The 21072-nt window shown below is 41.7% G+C and overlaps 1 protein-coding gene across 1 annotated transcript; it reads left to right on the forward strand.

The window, feature by feature from the left end:
* Positions 1 to 1169: 1169 nt before the first annotated feature.
* On the forward strand, positions 1170 to 19519 carry GABRD (gamma-aminobutyric acid type A receptor subunit delta; the record flags this gene model as incomplete). Its single annotated transcript, XM_082493556.1, has 9 exons — positions 1170 to 1237; positions 10783 to 10895; positions 11455 to 11522; positions 12426 to 12646; positions 13456 to 13538; positions 15821 to 15958; positions 16878 to 17033; positions 17635 to 17846; positions 19051 to 19519. 9 exons carry the CDS (start codon positions 1170 to 1172, stop codon positions 19348 to 19350), a joined length of 1359 nt encoding a protein of 452 aa, XP_082349682.1. The 3' UTR covers positions 19351 to 19519.
* Positions 19520 to 21072: the final 1553 nt, after the last annotated feature.

A 21072-nucleotide genomic window follows, 5' to 3' on the forward strand; every position in this document is an offset into this window, starting at 1 on the left:
GAAGAAAAGAGCGAATATGGAGGAGAAAACCGAGTTTGACCTGCAAGCCAAGCCGAAGCCCAACTCCCGAGCAGCCTTCTGGCCGGGCGCCCCCGCCCCGCCGGCGGCCGGTCCCTTCCTCCGGAGCGCGCAGCGGTGCCGGGGCTCGGCCGGGCACGGGCGGCGGGAAGGGGCCCGGCGGTACCGAGCCGCTAACCCTGCCGGCCCCCGAGCCACCCCGGGATGGAGCGTTGGAGAGGCAGTTTCCCGGCTGCCGGCTTGCTGGAGTACACCCGAAGCGTCTCACTTTAGCGCAGCCCCTTAGGAAGCTGAGAGCGACGAGGCAGAAGTTTGTAAAACCTTGAGTCTGCCTCCTTCGGTTCCGTACCGCCAGCCTGGGACAGCTGATAGGAAGCGAAGAGGTGGCAGTTCCCCCTCGCCAGAGTCCCCCCCATCTTTCCGCTCCCTCTTCCCCGGGAGAGCGGCGGGGAGCCGGGCTGCAGCTGCGCCCGCCCGGAGCCGTGCAGGCGGCGTTCGCGGAGGGCGGGCGGGAGGAGGGGGGGCTCGGGGGCGGGGGGAGGCGGCGGCGTGCTCCCGGCACACGGCCGCGCTCGGTCCCTCCACCCCGGCACCCCCTTTTCGGTACCGGCCAGACCCGCTCTGCAGCTGCCTCCGCCCCCCCCCCCCCCCCCCCCCCCCCCCCCGCACTCCATGGCGAAACCGCCTTTGCCCTCCGCCGGGGCTGCATCTCCCTCCTCCTCCCCGTGCGCAGGACATGTCTAGGATCTCCGCCGCACTTTTAGTTTGCTCCCCCCGCCCCCCCGCGCTCGGTGGGATTAATCTCTCCTTTGGGAGGTTATTTTCGGCGAGCAGCCTTGCGGGCGGGCAGAGGAAGAGCCGGGCGCCGCCGGAGCGGCAGAGGCGGCGGTAGGGCAGAGCGGGGCAGCGGGGGGAGCGCAGCCGAGGGGCCGCCCCGCAGCAGCAGAGCTGCCCCCGCCGCCCGCCGGCATGGCCCCCGCGCACCGGAGAGCCCGGGGGGGCCGCGGCTGCTGAGCCACAATACGGAGCTTGAAACTAAGCCTCAACTTGTCACAGCGAGCGAGGATGGACACGCTACTGGAGCTCTGGAGCTGCCAAGAGAGCCAGGGAACCTGGGTTTCGTTTGCCGCTGTCTAATAAATGGGAGTAAAATGGAATTTCTTACCTGGGTTTTTCCTGCCTTGGTTCTACTATGCACCCAACAGCACAGGTGTATCAGGTAAGGAAACGCCTTATCGTTCTTTTGTAGCCTGGCCTTGGAGAGCCGTTCCTTCGGTGTGGCTGGGGTGAGAAGTGCAGGGTCTGGCTGGAGAGGTCACCCCCCGCCCGGAGCTGTCACCCCCAGCCCGGAGCTGTCACCCCCAGCCCGGAGCTGTCACCCCCTGCCCGGAGCTCCCACTCCCGCCTCGGCCCAGGGCTGCGCACCGCTCAGGGGCTACGGCTGCTCAAGTGAGTGTTCGGCAGCAAAAGGGGTCTTGACTGAAGACTTCCCTCAATATGCCCCATCTTTTTCTTTCTTTCTTATTTTTCTAGCAGAGGATGCGCTCCTGCCAACTGAGCAGCAGTTCCTTGGGTTAATCGAGGGGGATGTTTTTAACAGGATGCCTGTGGAAGCCTTTTCCTGAGGGCACTTACTCTAAATTGGGGGCAATCACTTTTTGTAAGGGCACTGCACATCCCAGCGCAGCCTCATCCCCTGAAACAGCTCTGTAGGGGGCCTGCTTGAACATGAAACTCTTCCAGAAACCCCAGCACGACCAGTGGGGTACTAACTGCACATTTTTGCTTAGGGCCTCCATGGGCACGATTAAAAAAAACCCCAAATACAGACATTCCTTTCTAATGGGTTCATTAAGTCTCCTGAACTTGAGGTAAGAAGAAGAGACTGGCAGAGATCTTGGAAAAAAACGTTTGAAGAACGCCAACCATTTCTTAAAATAATAAATTGTAAAGATATACGTCTGCGATTCTCAGTCACATTTATTCTGAAGGTGTTAGCTAGGCAACCGGCTCTGTTCTCTATATATTCTCTACAGATCTGGAGGCTGTATGTGGCGAAAGCTTGCCATGATTATGCAATGAAAATATAAGGGGGAGTAAAAAAGAACTTGCTGCATGTAAAAACATGCCCACATCATCCACAGCAGAGATGGCTGTGGTATTAAAGGGGTTTTCCTACTTCTACTTTATAGACATTATTAATAGCTTCAGAGGAGTATAAGAAGCAAAGGGGTAATTGTAGTAAGACATAACATTGCTGTTACAGTTTTTGGAATTAATTAGTGAGATCTGATTTGTTTCACTGGGAAGGGAAAGGATCTCGCATTAGAGGAAGTGTCAAGTCAACTGCTCCTGTTCAGGACTGACATCATGATTTATCCTATGACCTTGAATCTGTTATCCAGGGTCAGATCCTGACACCCTCATGCTCTGAAGCGATCCAGTATTACAGTGAAGGCAGAGAAAACACTGCTTATGACCTAAGGGCACCACGATCTTGCCCATAACTTCAGTGATCCTGTTTGTCTGTGCTTGGGCTAGCATTAAGTATTTTGGTTGAAAAGTGGTGTTTTGCATATAAAAGAAGAAAAAAAAGGATTTTAAGGCAGAGTCAGCCTTCTCAGCATCTCTCTTCAGGGTCTGTTTCTGGCATAGCAACTGCCAGGATATGTGCAACCTCTAATTTGTTGGATAAATAATTTTATATTTGAATGAATTACTTAGTTACTTGACTTTCTTCCTCCAATTACACAATAGTGAAATAGTGTTTGTTAGAAATATAAATATTTGTGGCAGAGAGTAAGGCAAGGCAAATTCCAGCTTGTGAAATTCCAACTGGTCACTTTGTGGTGGTTTTCCAAACATGCCGAAGTGTGCGACATTCAATGGCCAAAGAAATCTGCTCTGTTTAATACAAGTTTCCTGCAGACTCAGGATTTAGTGTGGCTATTGCAGAACATTGTTTAATCTTGTAAAAAGTGAGTAACCTTGCTTACTTGTGTACTTTTGGTCAGTTAAACAGAACTAAACCAAAATTTTATGCTTGCATCAGTAACACTAGTGATTTCCTAGATGACCTATGAAATAATTCCCCTTGTAAGGGCCCGGGAAGCACATTAACTTCCTTATTCTTCTTCCTTGGGGTTCTGGAATGTGATATTACACATATTTTGGTAAGAGATGCTTTTATGAAAAGCAGTATTTTATTAATCCTGGGGTTTTATAATAATGGGCAAAACTGCCAATAGCTACATTTTATTGCTCAGATTTTGTTTTCTAAATGTAATGTGATTCATGGTTATGCCAACAGAAGCCATCCAAAACCACTGAGCTCTCTGCTTGTGAGTTCTGTGGACTCTATGTTGACAGGTGTAAGCAAAAACACATTCAAATAAGGAAGAACATTTCGGCGAGTTCTGAACTCAGTATGACATCAGACTTCCCAAATAACGTCAGGGTTTGGCAGAGGATGGAAGTAGGGCGTACGCGTAGCCTGCTTCCTCACAGCATTTCCGAATATCCTTCCAGGGTGCTTTAGAGGGCTGTGTTTGAAGCGGTTTCTGGCATGTGTGCTATTTGACTGAAGTGAATGAGCCAAATTCAACCTAAGTCAGCCCATCCCACTTATGCCAGTGCTGTTTTCAGGTTAACACTTTTACAATGTAAGTCGTATTTTTTGGTCTGCTTGAGGCAGTGATTAGCGGCAAGAAATTTGGCATTTGTATGACTGACAGCTCTTTGGGGCAAAGACTGTAGCTTCCATTATTTTATCAGAGTTTGATATGCTGTGGATGCTGCAATAATAAATGTGTCATAGTGAATGAGGTTATCTGCTGAAATATGCTTAGGGAAATATTTCTTCATTTGCATGGGGAACGAGTACTATTGATAGGAGTTTTGGGGTGTACGTCCATACTTTGTAATTCTTTACTGAAAGAGATTTTAAGTCTGTAATTAGAAATAGGTGTATCTTTTTTATTTAAGATTCTACTATGTTAAATGACTTTTATACGTTTGCATAGAATTGTCCTGTTGTGCGTCTCCCTGAGCCTTTTAATTCTATTCATGGAAACAGAGCAGCTTTAACACGTGAACATATGCAAAGAGTGGTCCATTTTCTGTAGCTTAAAACTCACAGAGAGGAAATAAGGGCTTTTATGTTCAAAAGGTTGCCATGAATTAAGCCTAATGCTTTTTCAATTACATTTCAAAATACAAAACATATTTACAGTGAGCTTCACGTAGTCAGGAATGGCAGATGGGAAGGATACACATACTGCTCTGGCTAATCCTGGAGTTTGACGGAGGCCAGATTGTTCACTGGCCTTGCAGGATATTCCTTGTCTTTTTCCCAAGAAAAAGTTTTCTTGAGTGGCAATGACATCTGCAACATTTGCCCCCAAAAGATTATCTCAAAGAAAATGAAATGTACTCCATCCCAGCCCTCAGTATCTGTCAAACTGCTATTTCCATCCACCAGGTTAAAAGATTCATACACCAACTATGGCACAGTCCCCAAAAGAATCAGGTTAGCAGATTTAAAGAAGAAACGGGAGATGCAAAAAGGGATTTTCCACATCTTACTGCTATACGTGTTTGTCAAAAGGTTCGTGCACTCTCCCTACAAGTGTGACCTGAAATCAGTATCTCATTGGCCACTGACTTAAAGATGCTGCTGAGCTTTTTGCACTGCTGCTGGAGCTTTTGGCACTGCTGTGCAAAAATAATATTGCTACCGTTATCTTTTGTTCAGCTGCTGTAGTGCACTCATTCACACAAAACATATAGATTGCCTCTTTCCTTGGTGTAATTTAAATACTTCCTAATTTTTTTTCTAGAAATATTGATAAATTTCTAGCAACTGCGGTGTAGTTCCAGTGTTCTGGAAGATAGTGAAGACGGGCTAATACCTCACTTGCCTGCCAAGCCCTTTAAAGATGTGCTGCCCAAACTGATTGATGCTTCTCCTCCAGATCACTCCACATTAGTAGAACGCAGTGGTCCTGCAGCAGCTGGGAGAAAGATGTCAGCTTGGATAGAAAGGATTTTGGGATATATGTACTTTTTCTTCTAGAACTGATAGTACTTAGCTCTGAAAAACATGCATTTCTTTGTTGTTTGAGATTCATTGGTTGGAGTTGCTTTCCCTAACCTGCGTCAAGGACAGTTTCGTTAGGCAAAGAACTTCGTAGTTTTGCCAGGTTTATCAATGGTGATTTCCTCTCCCCTTTGTCTAGTGTGCAAGAGAACTAACTAGTCTTTTCATAGTTTAACCAGCAGTAATCTGTTTTCTACTGCTAACAACAAGCTCTGTCAAAGTTCTCACAATGCTTAAACTCCAGATATGAACAGATGCAAATATATTCACCGAATATCTGCTTGAAGTGAGATGTGTGCAGAGTCAAAGTGTGGATGAAAAAACATCTTCTTCAGCTTTAGATTTGGGAATGACTTCCAGAGTGGTATTAGTACACATGACTACAGCGAGGCACCCCCCCTCTGGCCTGGTGCGAAGTAAAGATAAGCTTTTTGATGAGCTGTTATGCCCCTTGAATTTTACAAACCAATAGCTTAATTTTACAAAGTCCTTTTCTTACTAAAACAAGCTTTACAGCAGCTTACGTCAGGAAGTGAAGTTGCTGAATCAACTAATAGTAGTTTCCTTTCTTTTCATCTTTACTGCTTACACGATGAAAAGTTAATCCCTTCCAATGCGTCTTTTCTATGCTGGTCTTCTTTTTTCAGGTACAATAAATGAATAATATTTTAGACCATATATAATCCCAACTGCTTATCAAGGATGAATGACATTGTCCCACCGTCCTTCATGTAACTTTAAAGCACTGGATCTGATGTACGGAAGTCTAGAGGAATGGCTCAAAGGAGTTATCATAAACTGGCCTGTAAAGCGCCATGAAAATAAAGGTCTGCTTTCCAAAGTCATCATTTTTGACTGAGGACTGCTGTACTGTCTGCTAATATTCACACTCTTGTCTTCACCAGATAAAAAAAGAAATGAAAATACTATAAGCGGAATAATATTCTTGAGTTTGTTACTTCTCCTTTCCCTCAATATTCTTGAGGGCCAAAAAAGAGGGGAATGGGAGATTTCTACTATGCTGGAGGACCCGGGATGACTTTAGACCTAAAGAGCATGTATCAGACTGACACAAGCAGAACTTGGACTCGTTTACACCATGCCGAATTGTACACGCAAGCATACAGCCCCTGCTACGTTAGTTCTTACGTCTGTACTATTTCCCTTGCTCCATCAGCCTCCACGTCAGTCTGACAAAATGTAATCTGAAGAATATGGCTGTTCTGTGATCACTGGGTAGTTTAAAGGTACAGTAGAGGTTCAAAGAATCACAGAATGGTTGAGGTTGGAAAGGACCTCTGGAGGTCATCTGGTCCACCCCCCAGCCCAAGCAGGGCCACCCAGAGCCATTTGCCGCCGACCATGTTCAGACGGCATTTCAACGTCGCCAAGGAGGGAGACCACCACCCCTCCCAGCAACCCGGCCCAGTGCTCAATCACCCTCACAGGGAAAAAGTGTTTCCCGATGTTCAGGTGGAACCTCCTGTGCCTCAGTTTGTGCCCGCTGCCCCTGGTCCTGTCTCTGGGCACCCCTGCAAAGAGCCTGCCTCTGCCGCCTTCACCCCCTCCCTTCAGCTACTTATGTACATTGAGACGACCCCCCCCGAGCCTTCTCTTCTCCAGGCTAAAACGTCACCGCTCTCTCAGCTTTTCCTCATATGAGAGATGCTCCAGTCCCTTAATCATCTGCATGAAAAAAGCCTAATATTAGCAAAAGCTTTTGGTAACTCAGTGATAACTGTTTGTAAAGGAAACTGTAGGTTATTCTGATTCATATGTGCTATTTGAGTATGTAGGAGCCATTCTGTGAGCGCCATGCTAGTGTGTGAGAATGGCAGTAACTGAGTAAGAGTAATTTTGTTGCCCATTTCAAAGAAATTTAAAAATGAACCAGTAGTATAAACACCAACAAAGTAAATCTAGCAATAAAATTATTTCAGCTGTAATACTTTAATAATCCCCACTGGTATTAAGTGCATATATCTCCACTAACTTCAACACATTTGTTACACTGATGATCTGACCCTAAGGCCTTATTAATAATAGAAACAAGATTTTTTTAATTGTGTCATGGATATTTAAGTAAAACTCCCTCTAGATTGTAATATGCTTAAAACATGTGGCAAGCTACAGCCTACAGTTTTTAACCCAACTCTCATCATTTTAACTTCTTTTGAGCTCTATGGCTCTCCTTAATGCCATTAAATTAGAATACTGACACAGGATAAGCGCTGCATGCTGTAAATGCTTTTTCAAAAAAGCTGAGGCTCCTGGCAGTTCTTATAGTGACGTTACTTCTTTTATAGCAAGTGACTGACTGTAAGTCAGTTATCTGGGGATGAGTTCTTGATACACGCAAGTAACAATACCTGTTTTGAAAGGGGACTGGCGGAATTTGTTTTTTCTCAGGTTGAGTACTCACAAATATACATGGTATTCTAATTTTACAATGACTTGTACCTAGCACTTTCGTACTACTGTGTATGTAGGAAGCATAAGCCAGATCCTCCCACCCTCACAGATGAGGCATGCAAGATAGGTCACTACGCTGTAGTCACCTTTTGACTTGAGTATTGTTTTCAAACCACTTTATAGAACTTGACTGCAGTTTTAGCAACAGGAGTTGAAAAGCACCATCTTCTACTGAAAAGGCAAAGAGATTTTAGGCAGATATATTCATTTGAGTGTATTCTAGTTATTTACTCAAATTATGAGAAGACTTAAAGTATCATTCTTTACCTATGAAAGGAGCTCCAATATTTTACTGATTAGGAATTCCATTGCATATCTATGGCTGAGACTTACAAGTTACAAATAAGTACATTTTTAAACAAAATACTTTCAACATAGTCTCATATTCTCTAATCTGCCAAGGCCTTAATTAAAAAAAAAAAAATTGTTTTCTGTATTAGCTGATGGCCTTAGTCTTTCCAGAAATAGGGTAGTGAATGTAAAAGAAAATACATGAAAGAATTTCTGAACAGCAATGTTTGATGGTAATGCAGGGGAAAGCCAGACCTTAGCGTCTGGATCTTGCCAAGTATTATGAAACTATAATTTCATTTAAGTAAATACTGACAGTTGGATGATTGAAAGACCAGCACATAGAAAACAGCCATCTGATAGGAAGAAGTGCTTATATAGTTGATGAGACCAAATAAAGAAGGAAAAAACTGTGTCAACTTCTGTTATAAATCTTTAAAGCCCTTGTCTAAATCAGTTATGTTATTCCAATTTATGTAGCTGAAAATATGGCTCTGAGTCTTCCAAGATCCTCACTCAGAGGAGATAGAGGAACCTGAGGAATATTTGAGATAGTCACTGGAGATGAACATACAGCACTGTGTGCTCATGGCAAGGATACATTTTAAATGCAGTTTAATATATACCCCCAATTTTAACATTTCGCCATGAACTAATGAAGTTTCACTTTGGAGCAGCGTCGCTATGGTTTAAAGTCACTTAAGCTTTGACAACTGCGTTAATGTGTCTCTGCTGCTCAGAACTTACATTTACACATTGTAATCCCAGAACTCCTTCCTTGTATAATTGCCTCCATACATGTGGGGCAAGAATTTTATCTCCAGGGCAATCAAAGATTTTTCTTTCAGTCCCCTGTGAGAAGAAGAGTTGGTTATTGTAGGATACTCTGCTACTGTGCTAGCAGTAACTGCGTGTGCTGAGCCAAATACCCAGACTGGCATATTTTGGAGATTAGAAACATGTGCTTTATGTGGGTCAATGTCGCATGAACACTCTTAAGAAAGTTATGTAAGTACCAAGGCAGAATATGGTTATGGTATATTACTCTGCAGCCTTTCACTGATGTTTAGCGAGTTTCTCTTCTGTCACTAGTGACATGTATCTCTCCAATGCCATATTTATTGCTGGACTCAGTGGAAGATGCTAAACCAGTGCTCAGACAATTTTGATACAGTACTTGCATTCAGACACAGGCCCTCTCAAACCACTGGCAAATTTTCGCTTTGCAAATAGTTGTGGTAGACGTTGTCACAGTCCTTCATTTATCTATTCCTGTAATGTCAATCACAGCATTGGCAAGAGAAATTGTGTGAGCAGGCACAGATCTGCTTCAAATGAAGTCTGCCAGCTCAGTTGAAACAGTTAATGAAGGCAATATAAGCGTGCCTTTATTATGGAATATCCACATAACTGCTCGTACCAGGAGGGTTGGGGGGCTGGCGTCTGCCAGGTGCTGGAAAATGGCAACAAGAAATTGTGCTAGGGTCTTGAAGGAGCATCACTGGATCAGAAAGAAGCATATGCCTAGCACCTGAGAGATGGAGCCTTATTTCTGGGCGGGGAACTATGGCACGCTGACAAATCTGACAGCAACATATTACCTCCCAAACAAAACCTACTGCCTGATTGGTGGCTCACTCAGGCCCCAAGAGTGACTACAAAAGGATGCGTGCATTATGGCATCCCACACTCCTGACCTGAAGACAGATGGCCAAACACCCACACTGCCTGGTGCTGGCAAGCGCAAAACAGCACAGGCAGGTAAGCTGGGTTCCTCCCAGCATGATGGCACCATCCCTATATGCCCAAAACTCTGGGGCACCTGTGGGAAGGTGGAGCAAGACAGAGATATTTCAGTGCTATGGATACCTCACTTACCACTCCAGATCATGGATAGGAATGGCCCCAAAAGCAGGACCGTAATCAGGGCTCTTGCCCCTGCATTTCTAGGATGACAGAGCACACCTCAGGTTCCAGGACAGCCATCAAATCCTTCAGGCTCACCACTATGGGCAGCTCGTTGTGCTGCAGAACCATGGGCCCCTCTCAAGGTTTCTGGTGGCTCCTGAGTTGCCTGGACCATAGACAGACACCTCTTTGGCTCAGAACCGGGGAGACCTCCCAGGGCTTTCGGGCGCTGTGGTCAGCACCTCCTGAGTTCCAGTGCCATAGCCCGCTCCTGACGAGGTTCAGGTCTGGCCCATGGGCAGCTCCGTGCTGGGTCAGGGCCGTGGGGATGCCTCCTTCAGCGCTTCTGTGCTTTCAGCTATTCACTTTTTAAGTGAGATCTCCTTTTGGACCATATCTTTGCAGTTTTCAGGTGTTTGAATACCTCCTTTTATTAGTGTTGCTTTTCATGTTTCTGAGGCCCAGTGGTACTTTTCACAGTATTGAAGATGTTAAATCCAAATTCCAGCTGTGTAATTTTTACTGTTTTCCCATCACATTTGGCAATATACCAGCCTTCTTGATCTCAGCTGTTCCATAGCGGTACTAGGAGCTGTCACAGCTGCTGTGTCCTGCTACCCAGATAGCTGCATTTCAGCATCCGCAGATGCATTTTATGCAGTATACAAAGTATCTTCGTTTCCCTCACACTTTCTTTACATTTCTAAATCTTTTTTTTTTTCCTTTTTTTTTTCTGGAAAAGAAAAAGCATTAAAAAAGTATGTGCTTGTATTTCAGAAAGAGGCCACAGTCTTGCCTGAAATATATTTTCATTTAAAGAGAAATATCTGAAATGGTTTTATCTATATACAGTGTTTTTCCATTAAATTACCAATATAGCTGATTATATTGTAGGTCATCTGTGCTGTAAAAGAAGTCAATGTCTTCCATTTTCTGTTCTTTTTCTGTTTGTAAACATGGCCAAGTTTTAAAAGATACTTATTCTCTTTACCTAGAGCTATGAATGACATTGGAGATTACATAGGTTCCAACATCGAAATATCCTGGTTACCCAACCTGGATGATTTAATGAAAGGGTATGCACGTAACTTCAGGCCTGGGATTGGAGGTGAGACTTTGAGAGTAATGTCTCTTTTGTTTCTTACAGTCCTTCTACCCTCAGATGTTTATGTGAACTTTATCCTCTACATAATTAAAAGGTTGTGGTTGTCTATTACTTGGATACTGGAAATAACACTTTACTTGATCTTGAAAAAAGACGGACTGTAGAACAGAATCAGCAACACAGTCTTCTTGCTAATACAGTTCTTAAATCACTGATTTCTAAGTTGAACATTAAGTGGTGATAATTTCAGCATTTGCTTGAAGTCATGCTGTCTGAAACTAGATGATGTGGTTTCCAGAAGGGATTCCATAATTTCCAGTCGTTGTGATTGTATCTCATGTCCTTTATCACTGAAGGGAGGTGCTCTGTTGGAAATTGATGATGCAATCTGAAAGATTTAAAACTTTTGCTCTAAGGTAGATTTTACTTGGAAAGCGTACTTTATCATGGAAAGCACTTTTATGAATTCACTCTGTATGAAAAAATTAACAGTCTTGGGTCATCTATATTTTTATAGGTGCTATGATGATGTAAATCACCCCATTCAAACATTTTTTCTCAGGTCCTCCTGTTAATGTTGCTCTTGCAATTGAAGTAGCCAGCATTGACCACATCTCAGAAGTGAACATGGTACGTTATCGGTTACACCTACCAAGTTGTGAATGCATGTGCTGCAGTGACTGAAAGTGTAAAAAATTAAGTAAATGGAGAGATAGTTGATCCCCAGCATGTTTGGAGTGGAGAGATTAGCACAAGAAGATACTGCAAAGAACAAACACTGTATTTTAAGACACAGGCAGAGCCTCTTCTGGCAGACATTGGCAATTACAAGAATGTAGCCGTGTATAAGTCACTGTGATATCTTACTACAGTTAGCAAGGTTGGATCTGTGCAGCATTTACTAACAGAAAGCCTACTTTTAAGCATTAACTCCAACTTCTGTTCAAATTCCTGTTCACCACAGATACTTCCAAAAGGAAGCTAAGAGAATGATTGGTTGTGAGATGCTCCACTTTTTTTTTTGTGTAAAAACCTTTCAACAAAGCAGTGGAGTATAGCAACTTACAAGTCACATAAACAAGCATAGGCATGAATTAACTGCATTTCTGAAACACAATAGATTTAATTTTAAAACCAAAACTTTGACTTTCCCTCCATCCTTTCCCTTCTTTACAGTTGCATAACTTCACCTGATTTTTTAGTTTTGCTTCAAAAAGCCTTCAAAAACAAAAGTTGTACTTGTGGAGACAAATAAACTGATTTTCTTCATTAAGATACATGAACCTCTTGCAACGTGTTATATATAACACTGACATTGATTTTAGATGTCTTGGGTTTATCCATGGTAGAAGCGTATGACAGAAATAAAAATGCTTGGGCAGCTCTATGGTTGACTGAGTATAAAAATACTTATTTGGACAGGAAACAGTTAATACATTTCTAGGTTAATACAATGACTTTTGACCAAGTCCCAAGGCGTTATCATTGTGTTAAGTTTAGCATCAATTTTAATTGGTATTTCTCTTGTCATAGGAATATACCATGACGGTATTTTTGCACCAGAGCTGGCGAGATGACCGTCTGTCTTACAACCACACCAATGAAACTTTGGGCTTAGACAGCCGGTTTGTGGACAAGCTCTGGTTGCCAGACACTTTCATAGTAAATGCCAAGTCTGCCTGGTTCCATGATGTGACTGTGGAAAACAAACTTATCAGGCTCCAGCCAGATGGAGTCATCTTGTACAGCATCAGGTGAGTGAGAAAGAGTGCCAATGTACTCTATCCCGTATTACCTTTTTGAACAGACTGTAAAGAAATCACTCAGTTTTCCTAGGACTATTTCCTAAAATAATTATTAATTTAAAATGGAAGGAAGTACTGGTGACCCCTATCAGAGATCCCTTTGCTTTACAAGGGTTGCACTGCCAGGAAGGTATCATCTTTGGCAACGCTAACACGTTTTACATGGCATAATCACTGATCATTTTCAGAATGCCCTTAATGGGCAATAAGCATCGCATAACTATTTGGTCACAATACAGAGAAAAGATTCTGTTCTCTGCTCTCTCACTATTTTCGATGGGAACTATAAGCCTGATTTAGGCTCAATTTCCCCATCTTTCAAACAGAGAAAGTAGTATTTCCTCACTTTGGAAGAGTGTTCTTGCTAGAACTCAGTAACTATATTTAAAGTTAATTGTGTAATGTTCTAAAAATTAATGAGTGTGCACTTTTGAAATGGTAAGTCCAAAGTCACCCTGAAGGTACTAGCAGGGATCTTGGGGACAGTGGAATGAAGTAGATTTGACTCAGAAAAGTCCTTTTTATCATCAGAAGTAGTTGAAGCATCCTCTGACGTTAGACAAGTCATTTGACATTTCTTCAATTTCCTCTCATCTTTGGGCTTCCCACAGACTTCGTAAAGACAATAGCCACAAGGATTTTGAAAATCGTTTCCTCTATTAGTATTCAGGTTTCAAAGTTTTCCATTTAGTCCTTGGCTTCTGAGGAAAAGGCTCTACCTGAATGCAACTAACTGGTGTTCACGTTGCTTGGAACAGGATTACCTCAACAGTGGCCTGTGACATGGACCTTTCCAAGTATCCAATGGACGAGCAAGAATGCATGTTGGATTTGGAGAGCTGTAAGGGCTGAGTACAGTGTTTCATATAATCTGTATTTTGTTTAAAGCCTGCATATATGATACTTAGCTTGCTGGAGTTTGCTGGAATGATTCTGCTTTAGTCAATGATGTAAGGGGTGCCTTAGGATTTAGAAATAAAGGGCACAAACGTGAATCCCTTCATTCTCTCTGTTGGGCATTAGACTATGGACTTTTCAATACCAATTCAGCTCTGATGCAGTTCAAAACTATAGAATTTAATTTAGTGAAGGTGAACAACCTACAGTCCTGCTGAAAAATGTCTGGGAATTTGTGCTTCACGTAAAACCTAGCGCAATGGTGACAGTTACTAGCATTACTGAGGTTTGCCTCAAATCCAGTGAGAATAAGTAGAGAAGCCCACAGGCAAAACTTGATGTGCTATTTTTTCTTTATGAGAAAATGGGAAAGTGAAAGAATTCCCTGCTTTTAATGAATGCCATTGTGACTAACCCATACAGAGCTGTTTATCTTGCCTAGGCATTCCTGTATCTGTTACACGGAAATCAATCAGAATACTGCATGGATTGGCTTAAATTCATTTTTACTCACAAAGGAGGGTGAAGAATGAAATTGTATTTTGTCCAACCTGTATTTTGTCTATGATCAGCATATAATTCCCACGAGCATTGATACTTTTGAATGAAATTCACCACTGACACGAGCAGGGGCCACCCAGTCAAAGGCAATGAGTCTGGCCTTTTGTGGTTTTTATATCAAGGACTCTACAGGTCCTGAGGGTTCCAGAGATTTGCAAAAAGCAGTTTCTGAGCAGATTCACTGGCCTATTGATGCAAGTTTCTCTTTTTCTTTTTTACCACTGACTTTGTTTTCTAGGCAATTAACCACAATACCATTTTATCCTGTCAAAAATAGCAATCTACAGTTTTACTTATGTAATCACCAAATGCAGAGGCAGCAGACAGTGAACCAGCAATCAGTTCTCTCTCCCAGCAAGTTCTGCAGGGAGTTTTGGTGGTGGTTCAGTTTTTAATTGAATTTCATGATTTTGATTTCAGTGAAACAAACGTAGAAATAAAGCCTCTTTAAACAAATGAATGGTTAATAGCAAGTTGTCCATTAACAGCAACACTAGCAAAGATCGATTTCCTATGGATTTGTATATTACATAAATCCCTCACACATACCCCCTCCCTTCTCTCACGACCCTGGTGCCCTGCACCTCTCCCTAGCAGTTCTCTTCCAGCTGCCCCCATGCCAAACTGCAGTCATTAATAGGCTGATACACATGGTGATTGTCACCCTAGCTGGTGCATCTCAGAATGGACATGGGTCTGAGTCATATGGCTGGTCTCTAACTGGATGCACAAATTTGATTTTTTGTTCTCTACACACCATTTCTTACAAAACTTTCAAGGATCCAACATCTTTGAAACCTTTACCATTTTGTCATTTTGGTTTGAAAATATTGAGGAAGTTCAAAAGCTGTTAGGAGGAGAACTGACAGAAAAACACGGCATAGGCAGTTTGCATAGGCATTCTTTTCTGATTAAACTACTTTACGCCTGGGGGAGGCTCTAAGAGTTGTTTCCAACAGTGGGGATTCAGGTGAACAGTTCAGCTGTATGCTTCACTTCCATGCAGTGTCCAGCTGTAAAAGCACTGTAGGGCTTGCAAGGGGAGATAGAGCGCCAACTGGACGCATACTTTTTGAGGACACTGGGGGAATTCCTGACAAAGAAAATCTGTTTCCCTGAGACTGCCTGACTGGTACAGAGCACCTATGTCATAAAATCAGTGTGGGAACCTGAGACAGACTTGCAGTATGGAATGACACTCTGGTCTGTCTTCAGTAGGATAGGCATCAATAGATTAGATTTAGTAGTTATTTTCTTTTACAAACAGAAATTTCTGTGACTCTGAGATCCAAGCAGAGTGCAGGGGTAGGCAGGCTAGTTTGAGTGCTACAGTAACAGTTACTCTACTTTAAGTGAGTATGCAAATGAGCTTTTTGAGACATAATCTGAATATTTCTCACGACACCAAAGTGCATTGTGCCATACCATATATCGCTAGTCAGTGTGAATCGACTTGGATTATTCCCCCCGTAGGAAAGCTACCCCAGTGTGACACTGGCAACATTGACATTGCCAGGACAGTGAATTATCCAGACCGAATCACAATTTTGCAATGGGACCAGTGAAAATCAGCGTAGCAGAGGAATCAGAGGACTTCCACTATGAGTCCTCTAAGTTCTTAATTTCTTCCTCAAACTTTGTGTTTATTCAGCTTTCTTTTGGCAGATGGCTACTCTTCAGAGGACATCGTCTACCACTGGTCAGAAAACCAGGAGGAGATCCATGGGCTGGATAAGTTGCAGCTTGCGCAATTCACAATTACCAACTACCAGTTCACAACAGAAATGATGAACTTCAAATCTGGTAACAGGATCTGTCTTCAGTTCAGGGACAGTATCTGACTTTTTCCTGCATAGGGAAACCTCCTATATCTATAATAGAAAATCCCTCTTCTTAAAGTAACTAATTTAAGAACCTGTCAGGTTTCTGCTAAGAGTTTTCTTTAGCTTAGACTTGCAAAAAATGCCAACTTTCACTCAGCCTTGAGGTAGCCACTGTAGCATATTATGTCCTTTAGCTCTGTATGTCTGACAAAATACTGCTGGACACAAGCCAGACAGCACTTGATAAAAAACACTTGAGGTATAGCTCACATTTTCTTGACCTAATTTGCAACTTTGGATAACGAAAAATTTCCATTAGCCCTGATGTTATGAGGCTTATGACGTACAGTGAGAACATTCTAATTCTATCCAGTAGAAGTTAGTGGTGTGTATGCGTATCACTGGGTTTATTGCAATGTTTGTAAAAGATTGGAGTCATTTCTTTCCTGCTGATTTTTCATCCTCTTTCATGTATTCAGAGTCTCATTTATGCTGCACATCTCCTCTAAGCTCTTTTTTGAGTTTGAAATTAACTTGGCCTTTTAAAAAATCTAAATTTAGTATCTGGAGGACTTTCTACAGCAGATGATAAGACAGAACACATTTTGAAGCAATACTGTTATTCAAGAAGACTCATGATTTTATTTTCAGATCTGGCATTGATATGACCTGAGACAAATCATTTGACCTATTCTTAGCTAACTGCTGATGAGAACTGCGGTACCTCATGCACGGTTTATGAAGACTAATTGAAAAACATTCAAAAACCTTTTTGTGATCCTTGTCGGAAAGATGTTTAAGAATGTAGATCTGTGTCATTATAGGAAATGTTATTTTGAATATCAGTTTAACTCTAATTCACACAGTCAGAATCTTTCTTTGTCTGCTCTTTTTTCCAGCAGGTCAGTTTCCCAGGCTCAGTCTCCACTTCCACCTTCGGCGAAATCGAGGAGTTTACATCATCCAGTCTTATGTTCCTTCTATCTTGCTAGTGGCCATGTCATGGGTATCCTTCTGGATCAGTCAGTCAGCTGTGCCTGCCAGAGTGTCATTAGGTAAAGCAGATAGTTTGGGGAACTAACAGGGAAGGGTATGCTGAAGTTATAATTATGCTCTCTAATAATCCTCATTTTCCATGAAGGTACGTTTATGAATACTATGTTTACATTTGCAGAAGAGAGGGTCCTTTAAAAGATTGCCCTCATGTTTTAATTTCTGTCATGCTACCAGAGCAGCTGCCTCAGTGAAGCACAGAAAACAACCATCTAAAGATGGTTAAAAGCAATAGTGAATGTAAGGCAGATGTGTGAAAGAATTAATTTGAAGGAACTGGGACAGTGACAAAAAAGCATTCCTAGAGCTTGCGGATCTGTTTGCCTGAGTAAGGCTTGCAAGTCTAGATGCAAAAGTTTTTGAGGGTTAAATCTTCTGGGGTTTTTTGTCCTGACCTATAACAAAACCAAGGATAACATGTTCAAAGCTGCTTTAGTCATAGAAATGCACCATTTTTTACAAGTTCCCCTGTTTTGAAAATCAGGAGTCACACTATTAAGGAGCTTCTACTGTGAAAATATTCCTCAGCTTCAGATTAGTAAATATACTTTTTATAGTGTATACTATGAAACCTAAAGTAAATTTTCTCACACTACTTTGCAGGTATAACTACTGTTCTTACTATGACTACACTGATGGTCAGTGCACGATCTTCGCTTCCACGAGCATCTGCCATCAAGGCACTTGATGTTTACTTCTGGATTTGCTATGTATTTGTCTTCGCTGCACTGGTAGAATATGCATTTGCACATTTTAATGCTGACTACATGAAAAAGCAAAAGAACAAGATAAAGGCGAGAAGGCAGAGCGGAGAGGTCAGTAAGTGTAATACTGTGAATAACTTTGCAAAAGCAATCACCCTGCGGTATGACCTTTTTCTACTATCGAAGCAAATTCTTCTGCCCCCTTTAAAAAAAATAAATTCCCGGTTAATTCTTTTGTCACGTTAATGTGACAAGCAACCTAATGAAACTGCTAATCTCCCCTTGCAGCACGGTTAGCACTAAAGACAACATATTCTTACATGGTTTGTTGCTGTATTTAGGATAGGAAATGGAGAATAAGAGAGAATGAGTAAGAAGGGAGGCAAAGTATGTCCTAAGCCAGATTTGTATGTCTTATACTATGAGAATATATTTAGACCCTTTGATATTTGTCCATCCCTCAGTCTAAGTTACGGTAACCTTGAGTTGCTCCTGTAGGGTCAGGGCAAAGCCGTTATGACAGTATTACATGAGACAGGGAAGGAAGGCCTTTTCTCAGAAGGTATACTTTAGTAACTGCTTCTGCTAAGACTCTTCTAGCTCTGCTACAGCATATTAAAATGCTGTCAGCAAAACAAAAACTAGGCCTGTAGTCTTTGAATGTTGAGATTACATTTTTTACACATAAACTGCATAAGGTAAAGACACATATAATTAAAATGGATATGCGTTATGTAGATATGAAGCCCAGTGAAACTGAACAAAGGAGTCCGTAGATGAAATTTCTTCCAGGAACTCCAGATAGCTTTGCTGCTTTCTTCATGTACATGCATGCATGTTAGTGACAAAGCAGAGTGAATTGATTAAGGAATTTTTTTCTTTACAATTCACAATTTGTAGTCTAAGCCTACATATTTTTTAACTCTCTGGCACCTTGGGTATTATTTATGATTATTATTACTTCATTTTATTAACCTGTAGTGGATGCAACTGATCCATATTTATTTTCTGTCCCACCCTCACAGAATGAGAAAACTGCCTCCTTAAAGTCAGTCAATTATTTTCAGTCAGGAGGACCTAAGCATGCTGTCTCAATGATGCCTCGCTAATTCAAAGTATGTAAAATTATAAGCAGAATTTAGATGTGGTAGCACAGTCTTTCAATGGTCCTTCTGCCAAAGAAAGTGATAAATGCCATTCAGCACTTATGAATCTCATGGGTATTTCACCATGTCTGTATGATGGCTAGCTTGGATGAAGTATGCTGCCTTTGCCCTATAAATTGCTATTATAGGTTCTCCTCTTTCCTTTGCAGGTAAACGTGAAGAATGCCATTGTTCTGTTTTCCCTTTCCATAGCTGGTGTGAACCAGGGACTGGCCATTTCCAATAGGCAGCACCGAATTCCCAGAAGCCTGCCTGGATCGTATGGCACAATAGAAATAGAAACTGGAGAGACAAAACAGCACCGAGTAATGAAATTGGACAAAAAGAGCGGCCTGAAGTCCCTCTTTAAGCCCATTGATGCTGATACCATTGATATATATGCCAGAGCCGTGTTCCCAGCAGCCTTCGCAGCAGTCAATGTTATATACTGGGTTGCATACACAATGTGAAAAAAAAAAAAAAAAAGAAAAATCATGTGAAGAGCTACAAATTGAACAATTCCTACAGACTAAAAAGCCCATGCTGAAACTGTACCAATCCATCTCTTCTCAAAGTATTTTCCAATGAGCTCGAGACATTTCTAAAGTCAAGAAAGTCCTGTGGTCAATTCCCACTAAAAGCAGCAATTTATTACCAATCTGATTTGGTGCAGTAATAACTGTACTCTGCCAAACAATCCCAGCTCCTTATTTCCTGTATTACCATTAGACAATTTTTCATATGTACGTATTTGCAGCAAAAGTTTAGATCTTAATTACCATGGTTTTCCTCCACTTTAAGGGTTGATCAATAATGAAGATTTGGCTTTTCACACTCAGATAATTTCCTTTTTTGTAATGGAAAACCTCACTTGCACACAAGTGATTTTCTGAATCTGGCCTTCTGTGGGATGGTCTAAGTTTAACAGTAGTGGTAAAGTTTGAGTTTTTAATCATAAAAATCTCATGAACAAAGTAAAAGGGAATAGAGGGGAGTGGGGGCTTTTTCTTAAATTATTATTTGTCTTGGATAAAGTATTGAAAACATTTCAATGCTCTTAGTCACAGCATGAAATAAAATATGCTACATAAAATTCCACAGAATTGTTAATAATGACTGTATTACGTTTCAAATCTAAGCTAATGAAGGTTTAAACACTTAAACACAGTAATGTTTATTAGTTTAACAGGCCCAAAAATAGACAAAAGTGATTTAGAAACACAGGGAAAGCTCAGGCTTTCTATGTTGGATTGGGAAAAAATTTCAAGGTGCTTGATAGTGAAGGAACTCAGACTGCATTTCCAGGAAGGAGTTTAGAATTCATTCTGTTAATCTTCAGTGAGAGTCTACCATGTGCGCCTCTGAAAATATCCTTTTTGCATCTGTCCCTAAATAGCTGCGTGAAGTAAAAAAATGCCATAAATGGCTTTAAGTTACTCAGTTGCTTTGGATGTTTTTGCCATCTTTATTCAGAGGCTGACCTAATATGCCAGGCCTCTTCACTTCCATTATTTGACAAGGAAATTTGCGGGTACTCATACATCTTAATTCAGGACTAGATCGTCTCACCCAACTCATGCAAAATAACACTTTGTTCTGTAAATAATTCTGGTGAACTCAGCAAATGAACACAGTAATCACAACAAATACGAGTTTCATAATTAATCTCTAAAAAACTCCACAGCAAATACATTGGGATATGGATTAAAACATCTGAGATATTGTTAGTGTAGGAAACCAATGTAAGATACTTCAAAAGGGAAATTTTTTTTGGAGGATTTTGTTGCCTTGAAAGGGAGAGGTTGTTTCAAGTATAGAGACTGACACAAAAGAAAATATGAAATGAGAGAGGGAGGGAAAGAAGGAAGCAGAGCAAGTGGCTGAAAGCTACGATGGAAGGGAGCATGGGGAGGTGTGGGATTAAACAAGCCAGAAGATGTAGATAAGAGTTGCGCTGGGCTTTGAAGATGGGGATCTTGAACGTAGTGGCCGATGACTAATATTTGCTATTGCAATAAGGATGAAACAAGCTTTTGATCACAGTGGAGTGTGCACACATTCCTCCTGCCTTACTTATCTGTGACATATGGTTTGATTTCATATGAGCAGCACTGAAAGACAGAGCATTTTAACACAGATTTATAACTTAAAATAAGATTTGTTCAATATCACTGAAGTAAGAGAATGCTCTG

The sequence above is a fragment of the Vanellus vanellus genome (assembly GCF_965231255.1).
Source record: "Vanellus vanellus genome assembly, chromosome: 20".
In the NCBI taxonomy this organism is placed as follows: Eukaryota; Metazoa; Chordata; class Aves; order Charadriiformes; family Charadriidae; genus Vanellus; species Vanellus vanellus.